Consider the following 14,879-nt stretch of genomic DNA (forward strand, 5'->3'; position numbering starts at 1 on the left):
CGAGTGATGGAAAGTTGGTCAATTTCAGTGAAGAAAACTACAGATAATTTTGGAGATAACACAGTGTGGAGCTGGAGGAACACAGCAGGCCATGCAGCATCAGAGGAGCAGAAAAGCTGACGTTTTTGAGCAGGGCCCTTCAGACCTTCCTCATCCTCTGATGCTGCCTGGCCTACTGTGTTTCTCCAGCTCCACACTGTGTTATCTCTGACTCCAGCATCGGCAGTTCTTACTGTCACTGAGATAACTTTGGAGGATGACTTTGAGCCACTCTATGCCAGATACAGACAGCACCATTTTGGAATGTTTGAAAGCAGTCTGTCTGACTGATAAGCAACAGGAGGGGTACTAGAGTCATGGCAAGGGTGGGAGGCTGACACTGGTATCCTGAGAAAGAGGACCAGTTTTGCGTTTGATGGAATCACATTCCCCAGGATAGTACCCCTGTAATCCTGGTGATCTGGTACAGTGCAGATTAGTCTAAAGCTATGAAATGCGGCAGAGCCCTTGGAACACTTCCAGAATCATGATAGCAGTAGTGTGAGCCTGCATGACAACAAGCTGACCCAGCATACCTTCAGCCTAAGTTTCCAATACAATACCAAGACTTTTGGGAAAGTTACCTGTATTGCAATGGAGGCTCAGACTTTTGCATTATAGAACACAGGATAATACAGCAGAGGAACAGGGCCTTTGGCTCATCATGTCTGCACCAACTACGCTGCCAATCTACACTAATCCCATCTGTCCACATATGGTCCACATCCCTCTATTCCCCACCTGTTCATGAGTCTGTATAAATGCCTTTTAAATGTCGCTGTTGTATCTACTTCTACCACCATCCCTGGCAGTGTGTTCCAGGCACCTACCATCCGCTGTGTAAAAAACTTGACTCGCATATCTCCAATATTCTAGTCAAAATAGTGTAGGTTTGTTCAATCTCTCCTTATAGCTAATGGATTCTGATCCAGGCAACATCCTGGTAAATCTCTTTTGCACCCTCTCCAAAGCCTTTCTATGTTGAGGTAACCAGAACTGCACACAACACTGTGAATGTAGCCAAACCAAGGTCTGTGCTACTGCAACATGACTTGCCAACATTTGTCCCAAAGTCAAGTTAGGTTGCCATTTTCAAAACTATGAAGTCTCCCCAGTCCCATGAAAATCTACCCCTTGTGCCAGAGAAGAAGATAATATAACTGACATTTCATGGAAATTAGTCAAGGAATGGAACTCCTTAAAATTAATGTTAACAAGAAAGACAAATAGAAAATAAAATAATGCTAAATTGGCAAATGCCTTGAACATGATATTTTTCAGCTCAGGGGTTTAAATAAAGAAGTAGCAGATGCTTTAGTCATAACTTGCTAAAGGTCTGTCAATTCAGGGATTCAGATTGAGTAATTACAAATGTAGATCCAATATTTCAAATACAAATTTAAAAAGAGTAAGTCATGCATAAAATCTAACTGAAAGGATTTGAGGAATTCTAGACCTGGTTAGGAAACTGCTTGGGGAGTGGAAGACAAAGTATGGATAACTGGAATTGAAAGGGATAACCACTAATACTCTACTTTCACAAGAGGGAAAAATTAGATGTCTAGTTTGAGTATCCTTTTGATGTCCTCCCAAGATAATGCAAAAAGATATAATGTGTGCCCTGCAACCTTAGTGGGCTGTTTCTGTGATCTGTTCCACGGTTTCAAAACAGTAGACACAAACACATTTAAAGTTATCTCTCATCTTTCTCCAATGGAGAACTTACACAATGCAGGTTCAGTTGAGTGCTGTCCTTGTCTTCAAAGGAGCTCAAAACCAGAGACAACACTGAGGTGCTGGTTTTTCGTGCTGCTTGAGTTCTCCAATTCTGTCAGTGCAAATATGAACTTGACACCATCTGCATGACTATTAACAGCCATTTCAGTGCTCTTTAGAGTGCTTCCATGACTGTATTTCAAGACTTTGTGAATGGGAAGCTTGGTGTTGGTTTGTGACAAACAGAGCAAGATATTAGCACATTGATTGGAGGCTGGACAATGTGAGGCAGCAGCAGAATCATTTCATTCAAAGAGGAGTTATGCACCCTTGGCAGCGTTCGCGTGACAGCATTTAGTGGTATGTCCCTGGTCTTTATTTGATGGTTGCAAGATGATAATATAAAGCAGTATTCTGCAGCAGAATAGATCACGTTCGCCAGGTTTTTTTTTGAATGAATGTGTCTATGTTCTTTAAAACTACTAAAGAGATATTGCAAGTAATACCCTATGGCTTTAACTTTTTCAGACTTTTCAAAGTACATCTGAGAATGTCTACTCAAAAACAACAGCTCATTCAATTCTAAAATAAGGTGAGTAAAATTAGTAGCAATTACACAGAAGTTTTTGAAACTCAAGAACAGCAAAAGGAAAAAAAAACTATTTGGCCTATCAGGTCAGTTCCTTTGTGCTGGCTCACATATAACCTACTATACTGTGGAAATCATTTAGAGCATATTTTGTTTTTATCGGGAACAAAAACAAAGTTGCTGGAAAAGCTCAGCAGGTCTGGCAGCATCTGTGAAGGAGAAAATAGAGTTAACATTTTGGGTCTGGTGACCCTTCCTCAGCCCTGTTTGTACCAATCATGCTGGTGAATTTTCCAATGGGGACGGAATCACTAACATTAAGACAGCATTGACAAGAATATGCTAGAAAATTGGATGTTTTATCAGACCCCATGTGAATTGTGCAGCATTCAGTCTTTCAGAAGACATAAAGTTTTCTAATGTATCTAATTATTGGTACAAGCATAGTTATCGTGTAAAAATAGTGTTAAATTACATTTTGATTTGATCTGATTTATTATTGTCACATGTACTGAAATACAGTGAAAAGTATTGTTGAGCGTGCTATGCAGACAAACCCTACCTTGCGCAAGTACATCAGGGTAATAGGACAGAATGCAGAATATGGTGTTACAGCTGCAGAGAAAGTGCAGAGAAAGAATAACTCTAATGTATAAGAAATCCGTCGATAAGCCTGAAAACAATGGGAAAGAAGCTTTTCTTGAATCTGTTGGTATGCCTTTTCAAACATTTGTGTTGCCTGCCTAATGAAAGAGGGTGGAAGAGAGTGTAACAAGGGTGGGAGGGGTCTTTGATGATGTGGCTGCTTTCCCGAGGCAGTGGGAAGTATAGACGGAGTCACTGGAGGGAAGGCTGGTTTTTGTGATGGGCTGGGCTGTGTTTACAACTCTCTTGTACTTTCTTGTGGTCTTGGGCAGAGCAGTTACCATACCAAACTGGGATTTCCCAATCTTAATTTGTTGTTGTGGGGTAGAAGCCCAGAAGAGTGTAATATTTTGAAGAACTGCAACAGGAATTTAGTGAAATTTAGTGAGGCATAACCAATGACATTTTCAAATTATTCATCTTATAGATTTATTAAGTTCAATTTATTTTTTGTTCAATATTAGGAACTATTTAAAGACGTTAACTTGGTACCTAAACCATTGGTCCATTTCGATCAGAAATGAGGAATGAGTTAAAGAGAGATAGTAAGAACTGCCAACATTGGAGTCAGAGATAGCACAGTGTGGAGCTGGAGGAAAACAGCAGACCAGGCAGCATCAGAGGAGCAAGGAAAGTTGATGTTTCAGGTCAGGACACTTCTCCAGCTCCACACTGTTAAAGAGAGAGAGGTGTGATTAGTTATTTTCAGATTGGCTGTTCTCAGTTGTGAGTGAGACAAATTATGTGAAGTGTCTAAGAGAGTTTTGATTTCTTTGTCAGAGTTTGGAGCTACTGGAGATCACTGGGGCTGTATTTTTATCCCATGAATGGGGGCCTTGGGGTCATGGTGAGAAGGAGGTTCTGAGGCTGGACTTAGGGTAGGCAGGCCCATTTGACAATTTTACAAAGCCTCCTAATTGGCTGCCTTTCAACCTGTCATCCAATTAAAGATGGCTGCACCCAGTCACAAGGCTGGCAACTTAGAGGCAACAATATCGCTCGGAGATGAATTGCTGCTGATGAGTTCTGGAGACATCAGATATGCAGGTAGCCAGAGAAAAGTGTTTTAAAAATTCACAGGCTGACTTTCAGAGGAGAAATCTTTGGCCACTAGTAGACCACTTGCCAGTAGCTGGTGCCTCCCCAGATGCAGGAGAGCTGTGACAGCAATATACCCTGACTCCTAACTGGGTCTTTATCTGTATAAACTGGCTGCCTGCCTCCTTGAGTTAGGCAGCCTGTACATTCCACTACCACTGATGGTAGAATGCCCCAATGGCAGCAGCATTTTGAGAAGCCAATCCAAGCTGGTACCTCGTTTCTCTACCAGCCCCTGTGCCTCCCAGCCTGCCTCTTGCTGACTGGTAAAATTTAGTCCATTCCCTCCACATGAACATTGTGTAGAAAGAGAAATGTGACTGCCCACCTGCAGAGCCAAACAGAGATTCCCAGAGTTGTTGGAACTATTGGTTGATAAATTGGCCTGGCTCCTATCCCTCAGGCTGAAAGGGTTATTCAGACAGATCTCCTACTCTGTAAACCTCTTACACAGAGACTGGCTCGAGCAAGGGCCCTGCCTCAGTGCATCAACACTTTGTTAAAGTCAGGGGGAGAAAAAAAACAATAGCACAAAACGCAGCACTTCCTGCCCTCACTCCTTATGGTCCCTCATCACTCCCAAAATACCCATGTCCCAACAAAGCACCTTGGCATCCCTATATCCCTTATGCCCTCTATGATTTCATGACCCTCTCAATCCTATGGACCTTCAAGCCCTCCGTGCTTACCTCTGTGCCATGCCCATGGTCCATCATACCCTCAATATCAAGTTAATTCTCTAGTATCCATCCCAGCATATCTCCGTGAACCTATCTCCCACGACTCACAATAATTCCGAAGCTACCACATTTTCCATGCATTGTAACCCATGCTCCTCAACCATCATCTTTGCCCTATACCCACAGTATGCAATATTGGCAGACATCAATACACGTGCTAAGATTAAATAAAGTTCTCAAGTTTTTGAGAAGATTTGTAATTGAAGTTGTGGATGATGCTGTAGACTTGCTGGCCAAGCAAGTGTGTTTGGTTGCAGACGTTTCATCAACCTGCTGGGTAACACCGTCAGTGCACCTCTGGTGAAGCATTGATGTTCTGTCCCACTTGTTATTTATATGCCTCGGTTTGCTCGGTTTCCCAAAACCAGCCCAGCTCGTCCCTGGCTCCCTAACCTGTCTTTGCTCCCACCAATCCCCTCCTCCCACCCCCATCTCCTACCTACTAACCTCATCCCGCCCCCTTGACCTGTCTGTCCTCCCTGGGCTGACCTATCTCCTTCCTCAATCCCCACCTACACTCACCTTTACTGGCTCCATCCCCGCCTCTTTGGCCTGTCTATCTCCTCTCCACCTATCTTCTCCTTTATTCAGTTTCTATCCACTACCCCTCTCTCCCTATTTATTTCAGAATCCCCTTCCCCTCCCTCATTTCTGAAGAAGGGTCTAGGCCCAAAACGTCAGCTTTCCTGCTCCTCTGATGCTGCTTGGCCTGCTGTGTTCATTCAACTCCACACTTTGCTATCTCAGATTCTCCAGCATCTGCAGTTCCTATTATCTCAGTTGCAAATGATTGTTCTGTGATCATAATCAAATATTAACAATGAATGTTAAACAGTCATAAATAATCACACAAAATAGATTTTTCCAGCTCTATAACACTGTAAGTTTTTTTAACATATCTGTATTTATTTATAATCTTCTTTGACAAGAGCTGTGAATTGCAGTATCATAAAAATGTACATGACCTGCATTGTTCTAATTAAATCACTTTCTCCCATAGGTTAGACAGAATGGAAAATCGGAAGTTCTACACCAATACACTTGGCAGTTCCTTTGATAATTCCCATAATACATTTCTTAGCAAATAGCGTATATGTATATATATATATATATAGGTTATGGCTTTTTCAATATTTTGGAATATCAGACAGAAAATAAGGAACCAATTGAAATGTCTTACCGTGAGTTGTGTTTTGTTTTATTAAATATTAGCTCTAATCCAAAAATGTCAAACTTCGTGTGCTAGATCTAGATGTGTATTTTACATAAATGTGACTTATTTTGTCATTTTATATCATATTATTCAAATGTTAGAACTCAATGAGAATGAAGCGTGGACATAAATGTCTCCAGTATTCGTAAATGGAAGTTCAAATGTAAACAGCAGCAAGGTTGTTTATCTTTTTTTCTGTAGAATCATCTGTTTGATTGGAGGCTTTGATTTTAATCACTGACCTGATTTGTCACTATTGTATGAGGAAAAGGAGGATATATATGGTTCTGATTGACTAGCAGACAAGGACTATTACAATTTGTGATGTTGGACCAATTACAGGTTCAATGATTCCGTACAAATCTACAAATAGCTTCCACGAAAACAATTTGATTCGATTTCTAATTGGCATCAAAGCTGAATTTTAAGTGAAGATTATATACACATCTTTTGATATTATTACTCGATGAAGAAAAAATGGAAATAAGAATTCCTTCTCAGCTCAGATAGTTCTCAAGTTCACCAAGCACTTAATAAGAAATTCAATTTCTAGTCTTGAGGACATCTGAGTCCTACAGAACTTCAGTTGCAAATCAGCCAACCTGAAATTGTTCATTTTCCAAAGAATAAAGGAAAGCACTTGTCCAAAATCATTCTTATCTACCTATTTTAATCCAAACTACCTGGCTTTAAGACACATTCCACACAAGCAATATTATTTTAAATTGTCTTATTAGTAGCAGAGGGCAAGGTAAATAATTTGCAATGAATAGCACAGAATGAGGAACATCATTGTTGAAGCAAAATCGCATTAAGGTTCGATGTGCGATTTTAATTGCATGGTATTTAGATTAAACATCAGGGATGTAAAATTATGTTGAAAAATTAAAACATTTTAGCAAATTTGTTGGGAAAAGAATTTTTCTTGCTGTTTCATATGCTTTACAAATCAATTAATAAAGTAAGTAGTCTACTTGAAAAAAGTAAAACTTTCAAATATCATGAAATTACCTTTACTATTTCATATAGATGCAAATGTGTGTGCTTCAGCCATGTTATAATATTCAGGTGATGGGATAAAAATAACCATATTTTCAGCATTTAACATTCTAAAGAATCAATTAAATGACAATGATTTAATAACCTACTAACATGTTGTCATCTCTTTTGTTAGACTTTCCAAACAAAATATATTAAATAAACAAGATAACAAAAAAAGTTTACAATAATCTGTGAAATCTGTCGCTATTTCTGTCCAGTTTGATTTGAAGGAACAAGACTCCAGAAATATGACATCTGGGGGACCAACGTTCTGTTCTGACCTTAGGTTGATGGTTAATACAGGGCTCAAGAGCTTAGGAAAGAATCTATGCAGCCTACCAAGGGTGCAACATACCTTTGGCATCCTCAGACAGTAATTCCAATGCTTGATCAAGTATAGCGTTAGCTAAATCATGGCCTGGAAAAATAGAGCTGTTGCCTAGGTCTGCTGCAGTTCAAGCCTGCAAATACTTCCATTGATGATGCAAACATTCAGAAAAGGTTGAGAGTAATGGAGTTCTGTGCCTGTTGCAATCACCAGATGCAATGCAATAGTGTAAATACTTTACTAATAGCCTTTGCAAATTAATACAAGACAGAAATCATCACATGTTCATCCCACATGCCAAATAAAACTGTCCCTTCAATCAACTCATGAGCATTGCCTTTTCTCTTCCCATGAATTTGAGTGCTCCCCTAGACACTAGCTGGTTCTACACTCCTGGCATTTTTTCAATTTCACCTCCTGTATGTCTGTGTAGAAGGAACAAATGAAATTGAGTTATGTGAGGCACCAAGTGCAAGTGGATTAGTTAAGTTGAGCTGGGGGCAGAAAAGTGCATCATTTACAATATTATACTCATCTTGAAAAATCGCAAGAAATTGCACCGTACGATATTGAAATGATGCAGTATGTAAAAGCATAATGTTACAGAAATTGACTGTACAGTATGAGGCCAATCATCACATCATGTCTGCACTAGTGAACAGATAGCCACCCAACCTAATCCCATTTTTAAGCTCTTGGGCTGCACTTCAGGCGGGGAGTTACAGATTGCCATGACACTCGAGGCTTGACCCATTGTGATCTCCAGCATTTGTGGCTTTCAGTCTAATCCAGAAGGCCTGGCTCCAAGTCCCAGATGCTCCAGAGGCATATCCTAACATTTCTGAGGCAGTTGATTAATGATATCATTGCCCTCACGATCAGGATGCAGAATGTCTCAGAGGTTAGAGAATTGTGTTCATCCATTATCTCAAGGGTATGTCACCAGTGACTGCTCATAGTGTCAAGAAACTCTTTCACTTCTTATCATAGAATCCCTACAGTTTGGAAACATGCCCTTCGGCCCAACAAGTCCACACTGACCCTAAGAGCAACCCACCCAGACCAATACCCCTCATAACCCACCATATCTACACATCCCTGAACACTATGGGCAATTTAGCATGGTCAATCCACCTAAACTGCACATCTTTGGACTATGGGAAGAAACTGGAGCTCCCGGAGTGAATCCATGCAGACACAGGGAGAATGTGCAAACTTCACACAGACAGTCGCCCGAGGGTGGAATCGAACCTGGATCCCTGGCACTGTGGGGCAGCACTGAGCCACTGGGTCATTCCCAACAAACGTCATTGCCATCAGGAATCCTGGGTTCTGCTGCTGTTGGCTATATTTGCCTTCCTAAGAAGGTGAAGGCAGTGGACCAAGAAGGCCAGGAGCAGCAGCAGTTCACTGATCTCTCAAATGAGGGGCAACCAGCTCAGGAACAGAGTGCAGCTCCTGCCACCGGCCCCGGCCCCACCAGAGATATGTGGGATCCACAGGAAGCCCAGAGGTGTTTGACCCTGACTCCCTTTCCTGGAATTTGTGTCTGTGCATGAAGCATAGAGAAACTGTCTCTCATTCCCCCTCTTGCCTGGGCCTGCTACAGAGGGAGTATGCCTTGCTGCAATCTTCATTATAGGCCTGACTTTGTTTCTGGTGAAGGATTTTCTCTGTACCCACCCAGATTCCAAATGTTTCATCATTGAAATGGTTCTGCTGCTTTCAATGTCCCTTGGCAGTGCATCGTGGTCTTGCTGCAGGGGAAACCACCAGAATAGTCTTTAGCAACATAAAGGCATAGTGGGAAGAGAAAATGGGAGATGGTGAAACTTCCCAGATGCATCATTAATCTACTGAAGACTAAATTTCTGGAACTTTCCTCATTTGTTTTGGCATTCAACGGAGGAAGTCTGAGGAAATGCATTCAGACTTATTCTAGAGGGGCCCAGGATATTGTTTGTCAAAAATAAAGTCTTCCTTGCCAAAAGGTGCTGTGTACATTTTTTTAACACTTTACCCCAGATGAGCTCAGCAATATTCAGAAGCACTGAGCTTACAGATCCTGAGGGACATGAATGGGCTGAATAGCCAAGATCTTTTCTCCAACGTAATGGAATCCAAAACTAGCGGGCATAGGTTTAAGGCACAAGGGGAAAGATCTATAAGGGATCTAAGGGGTAACTTTCTCACTCAGAGGATGGTGTATGTATAGAATGAACCAATTCAGGAAGTGGTGGAGGCTGGTACAATTGCAACATTTAAAAGGCATCTGGATGGGTATATGAATAGGAAGGGTTTAGAGGGATATGGGCCAAATGCTGGCAAATGGACTAGATTAATTTAGGACATCTGGTCAGCATGGACAAGTTGGGCCGAAAGGTCTGCTTCTGCGCTGTACATCTCTATGACTGAGACTCATTGAGATCTCACTGGCCTAGATGACTGAATGCAATCTGGAATGAGGCACCAAATGACTAATATTGTTTTGAAACAAGCATGTTTTACTTCTAGAGACAGTAGGAACAGCCGATGCTGGCATCTGAGATAACAAGGTGTGGAGCTGGGTGAACATAGTAGGCTTCTTTATGTCTAGTCTGTTCAAGCACATTTTATTTCTACATCTTTTAAAATACAGAATGATTTGGGATCAAGTGTTTAAACATTGACTAATTCTGCAGAGCCCTCTGCCACAAAAAGCATTGTGTACTATATGTATTTGCAGATAAGATGAAGAGCTTTGGTCACCGTTCTCACAGCTGATGATTCGGTGAAAGCTTCGGGAATCATAATGGATGACATTGCATGTGTAAACACACTGGTCCAAACTGATCCATCTGTTAAGGACCCCTCAGCAAATCACAGGCACCTTTCTTTCTCTGACTCCTATTTTGCTGCTGACCTCTCAACCAATCTCTATTTGTTCATTGACACTCACTAGACATGGTCAGCAGCATTTGGAATAGTTAGTGCAGGTTATAAGTCAATATCCTGCAGCGACTGATTTTTCACTTGCCGATCAACACTGCAATGGCTTCAAGAATTAGAATTCGGCCTAGCTTTCAGCAAACCTTCTCACACATTTAATATCCCTGAATCCCTTTTACTATCAGAGCTTTACCTTATTCCTCTCTAAAAATTTCTGAAATTGCTCCCTTGCCTGTGTTCGGTTCTGCCTGTACTTCAGGTACAAGAATGCCTTAGCATTGTATTTTTCCTGCTGTGGCCTTTAGTTCATAAATGTGACCGACAAGGGGAGGAAATTGGAAAATCACTTGGAATGAGAAGCCTAAGTTGCCTACTCAGAGCTGATCCCTAACTGATCCACAGTTGGATCCCGAGGGCAGGGAGGAGATGAACATGGGAGTGGGGAATCTGAGCTGGGCTGGTAGCAGCTGCAGGCCTCTCACAGAGCCAGGATTAGCAATCCTGTTCCTCATAACTGGTCAGTAGAAACATGCAAATAAAACCTTTTCCTGCATCTCTATTGTATCAGGCAACTGACGACAGGGAAATGAAAGAACACAGGCTTCTCCTGGTGTTTCAGTGTGATATATACACTCTGGGCCAAAGTACTGTTCTAATGTCATCCAACAGTGTTCAGTGGCAGATCAGAAAAAAATCCAACTGTCCAGTACAAAACCAGATATCTGGCCATCCTTATATCTTGTCAAAATTTACTTCATGGCCACCAATTTAGCTTCCATTAATCAGACATAATCTCTCCGCTCTTCTTTTGTATTCATTCACGGGATGAGGGTGTTGCTGGCCAGGCAGCATTTATTGCCCATCCCTAATTGCCCAGAGGACAGTTCAGAGTCAACCACATTGCTGTGGGTCTGGAGCCACATGGAGACCAGACCAGGTAAGAATGGCAGTTTCCTTCCCTAAAGCGCATTTGTGAACCACGTGGGTGTTTCCTGACCATTGGCAATGGTTTCACAGTTATCATTGGACTCCTAATACTAGATATCTATTGAATTCAAATTCCACCAGCAGCCATGGTAGGATTTGAGCCATGGTCCCCAAAACAGCATCAAGGTCTCTGGGTCAATAGGCCAGTGATAATATGACTAGCCCACTGCTGCCACATTGGTTTAAATTCTCTTTTTAATACAGGAGCCAGCTAGGATTCAACTTGTCCAGAAGTTTCATCATTTGCAACTATTTGACAATATCTTTTAAGTCTTCCCTTCTCAGGACATTAACAAAAAAATGATTTAGGGAAGTCCATTTTTCTCCAGACCGAGAATTTTGATTTCACTAAACATTGACCGTCTCACACACTGTTGCCAGTGTCCACCAATGCAATAATGGGGAAGCTGGCTGGGATCCTAAGGGTGTGTAGTGACAAAATGGAAGTCTGAGAGTCTAACAGCAGTAATAGTGGAGCAGCAACCCTTGAGCAATCGAATGACTTAAGATGCAGAAATGGTATGGAAACTGAAATTTTAATTTAAAAAGCACAAATACATTACTGCTCGTTGCAAAGAATACAGTAGCTGTTTGCACAAGTGATAGATGGAGATTGGCTCTGGCTGGAAAAGTGGCAACTTTAAAATGGTCATTCTGTTTATGAATATATCTGGTAATCATTTCCAGTAATCATGGTTGATGTGATTAGACATAAACACAGTCTGAACTTTACACAATTATTATGCGCATGCAAAGCTATGCTCCTGAAGGCAGCTGCTACAGGATATAAAAATCTCTCAAAGTTTCGTGACTCATGGGAAAAACAGGTTTCTGATCAGATTTCTCCTAGTAATTGCGTGTTTTTGCAATCATGCTAATAATAGCGATGGCCAGAGCTATCACACCAGCAGTGGCTCCAATCATTACCCCAAAGAGAGAACCATGAACCTGTGCTTGTTCACAGCGGTCACCAAAGTACATGTGTGTTTGAGTAGAGCCACATCTGAAACAGAACAGTGAGAAATATTAGAGATAACAAAGTGTGGAGCTGGATGCACACAGCAGACCAAGCAGCATCTTAGAAGCACACTCTCTGTTACCAAAGCTGAACATTTTGAGCTATAACAAATAAGTCTGAGAACATGGATTCAGGTTGTACCCAGCACGATGACATTCAGTGTTCATAGAGTGATAGGATGATTTAGCACAAGGGGAGGTCAGTTTTGAGACATATCGTCTCTTTATTTAGTAGCAGAATTTCATCCAGTGGCCTCACCCTGAACAAGCATCTTTCATGAGGCGGCGATAATTTATTTTTTCTTGCATTGGGCTTTCCTGCCTGAATCTTATTTGAAGTTGACAAAGAAGGTGGAAAGCATATTAAGACAAACTTCTCCTTTGCACTCAGTCTGGAAGTGGACACCTGAGCGCAGGCCCAAAGATACTTGGGGTTGAGGGAGTCACATGCTTGGAGTGGAATTTAGTGCCCTCCCATGAGGTGGGCTCAGTGGTAAGGGGCATTTTCATCAAGTGGGAGGATGGCAGCTGGAAACCCTGCTACCTTCCTCCCTTTGCCACAATTACATCCAGAATTGGAAGGTTCTTGTCTGGACTTTTTGCCCCAGTGCCAATGTGGGTCTGTAGTTGATGTTTAATGTTGATGACAATTAATGTCCACTTCAGTACCTTGTCATGGTATTAACTCGACAGCAGATGAGGGTCTCCCCCAAGCTGGAAGTCTGGGAAACACAACCTATTGGAGTGTGTGAGCTTGTGGATGTAGTGATAGTGGTGGCGGGGGGGAGGTGATCCCACCCCCAATTCAAAGGTGCTCATTTGCTAACCGTGGGAGTTGGCATCACCCACGAAGAGCAAGACCCCATCACTGCTGCAAATCTATTCCCCATTACCCGCATCGTGCCATCTCTTGGGCCTCAGTTAAGGTGCAATGCCAACAGCAGCCAACCTACCCACAGTGCAAAGCTGCCAGCTTCTTCTGGAATTCATCACCACTCAGAGCCCATGATCCTGGGCATGTTCTCCGCTAGCCATCACACGCCTAAGGGGCTTCCCCGAAAGAAGGCAACGTGGGCACCTCAGTGACTCTTTATCTCGCAGCAAGCTCCCGTTACCTCCATTAAATGCCTTTCCCATGGAATTCTCCAGTTTTGTTCCAAGTTCAACCTCACAGACAATTATTTATTGTGAACAAAATGTGAAAATCTGCATCAGCAGTAACTATTGCCAATTCAAAAAGCCGTAAGGTGTGAGGTAGTTTCAGGTCAGGAATCGGACGAGTTTGAATCCTGATATCAACTTTTAAAATTAGCTTCAAAATTGAGAGCTTTTAATGGCCATATACAAAGTATTTTATAACATCATAAAAGTTATTCAATAACTGGAATGAGACATCAACCAATTCCTTTCCTCAGAATATCTTCACCCAAGTTCAGGAAACTTCATCTACCTGCAACTTGCTTTCCCTTTTGTCATAACACACACTCCACCATTTAGACAATATCCAGGGTCACAGGAATCTTGGAAGGGTCTCTGAGGCTCTTGGATGTATCCGGCATAATCCACTGCTCGCCGATGCCTTTCATGAAAGCTTTGGGGGCGAATTGGAACTTCAGACTTAATGAGTGGAGTCAGATCTTTAAAAAGAAAACATTTAAGCTCAGTAAATGGAACGCACAAATTGATAATAGTTACCAACTCTATTTTACTCTGCTCTCCTGAGTTGTTCTCGACTTTTATTCAACAGACACTATTCACTATCCAATTGAACGCTCCAGTGGTATAAATTTCCAGAAAGGAGACTGAATAGCGAAAGTCAAAAAAGTTGTGCGACAATAGTAGGCATCATTTTATTTTGTTGTTAATATCCAGCAATATCCCAGAGGTTAAGGATATTATTAAGTTGGAGAAGGTGCAGAAAGGATTTACCAGCATGTTACCGGGACTGGAGGATTTGAGACATAAAGAAAGGCTGGATCGACTGGGGCTTTCTTCCCTGAAGAGTAGGAGGTTGAGGGGTGACTTTATAGAGGTTTATAAAACCACAAGGGGTATAAATAAGGTGCATGGCAATGGTCTTTTCCCCCGGGTAGGGGAGTTCAAAACTAGAGGGCATATTTTTTAGGGTGAGAGGAGTAAGATATAAAAAGGACATGAGGGACAACATTTTCTCACAGAGGGTGATTCAAATGTGGAATGAACTGTCAGAGGAAGTGATGAATGCAGGTACAGCATTTAAAAGACATTTGGACAGGTACATGATGAGGAAAAGTTTAGAGGGATACAGGCCAAATGCAGGCAAATAGAACTAGGTCAGTTTGGAAAACTGGTTAGTATGGACTGGTTGAACCAAAGGGTCTGTTTCCGTGGTGTATCAATCAATGACTCTACCTATGACTGTATAAATGTTGTACTACAAGAGCAATTCAGGGGCTGGTGATTCTGCAAAGTGTATCTGAACTCAATGAATTCAGCTGTGGACTATTGGTGGTAGAGGACAGTGTAGTGTGAGTGACTGACCCAGATTTCTGCAGCAAA

General features: G+C 41.8%; 2 protein-coding genes across 3 annotated transcripts in view; one reads left to right on the top strand and one right to left on the bottom strand.

Annotated features, from left to right (window-relative positions):
• The window catches only part of adgrf3a (adhesion G protein-coupled receptor F3a), a 65,556-nt gene extending 58,369 nt beyond the window's left edge, over window positions 1-7,187 (top strand). For both annotated transcript variants that reach the window (XM_059645630.1, XM_048531415.1), the window contains exons 17-18: window positions 2,284-2,347; window positions 5,828-7,187. In XM_059645630.1, the coding sequence (XP_059501613.1) occupies window positions 2,284-2,346 (63 nt within the window). In that variant the 3' untranslated portion in view covers window position 2,347; window positions 5,828-7,187. The remainder of the gene's footprint in view (window positions 1-2,283; window positions 2,348-5,827) is intronic.
• A 109-nt stretch (window positions 7,188-7,296) lies between these two features.
• LOC125452946 (meprin A subunit alpha-like) overlaps window positions 7,297-14,879 on the bottom strand; it is a 41,188-nt gene continuing 33,605 nt past the window's right edge. The window contains exons 13-14 of the mRNA XM_048531948.2: window positions 13,792-13,978; window positions 7,297-12,327 (exon numbers count right to left, since the gene is read on the bottom strand). Of these exons, the coding sequence (XP_048387905.2) occupies window positions 12,171-12,327; window positions 13,792-13,978 (344 nt within the window). The 3' untranslated portion in view covers window positions 7,297-12,170. The remainder of the gene's footprint in view (window positions 12,328-13,791; window positions 13,979-14,879) is intronic.

Source organism: Stegostoma tigrinum, chromosome 4 (genome assembly GCF_030684315.1).
Source record: "Stegostoma tigrinum isolate sSteTig4 chromosome 4, sSteTig4.hap1, whole genome shotgun sequence".
Classification (NCBI taxonomy): domain Eukaryota; kingdom Metazoa; phylum Chordata; class Chondrichthyes; order Orectolobiformes; family Stegostomatidae; genus Stegostoma; species Stegostoma tigrinum.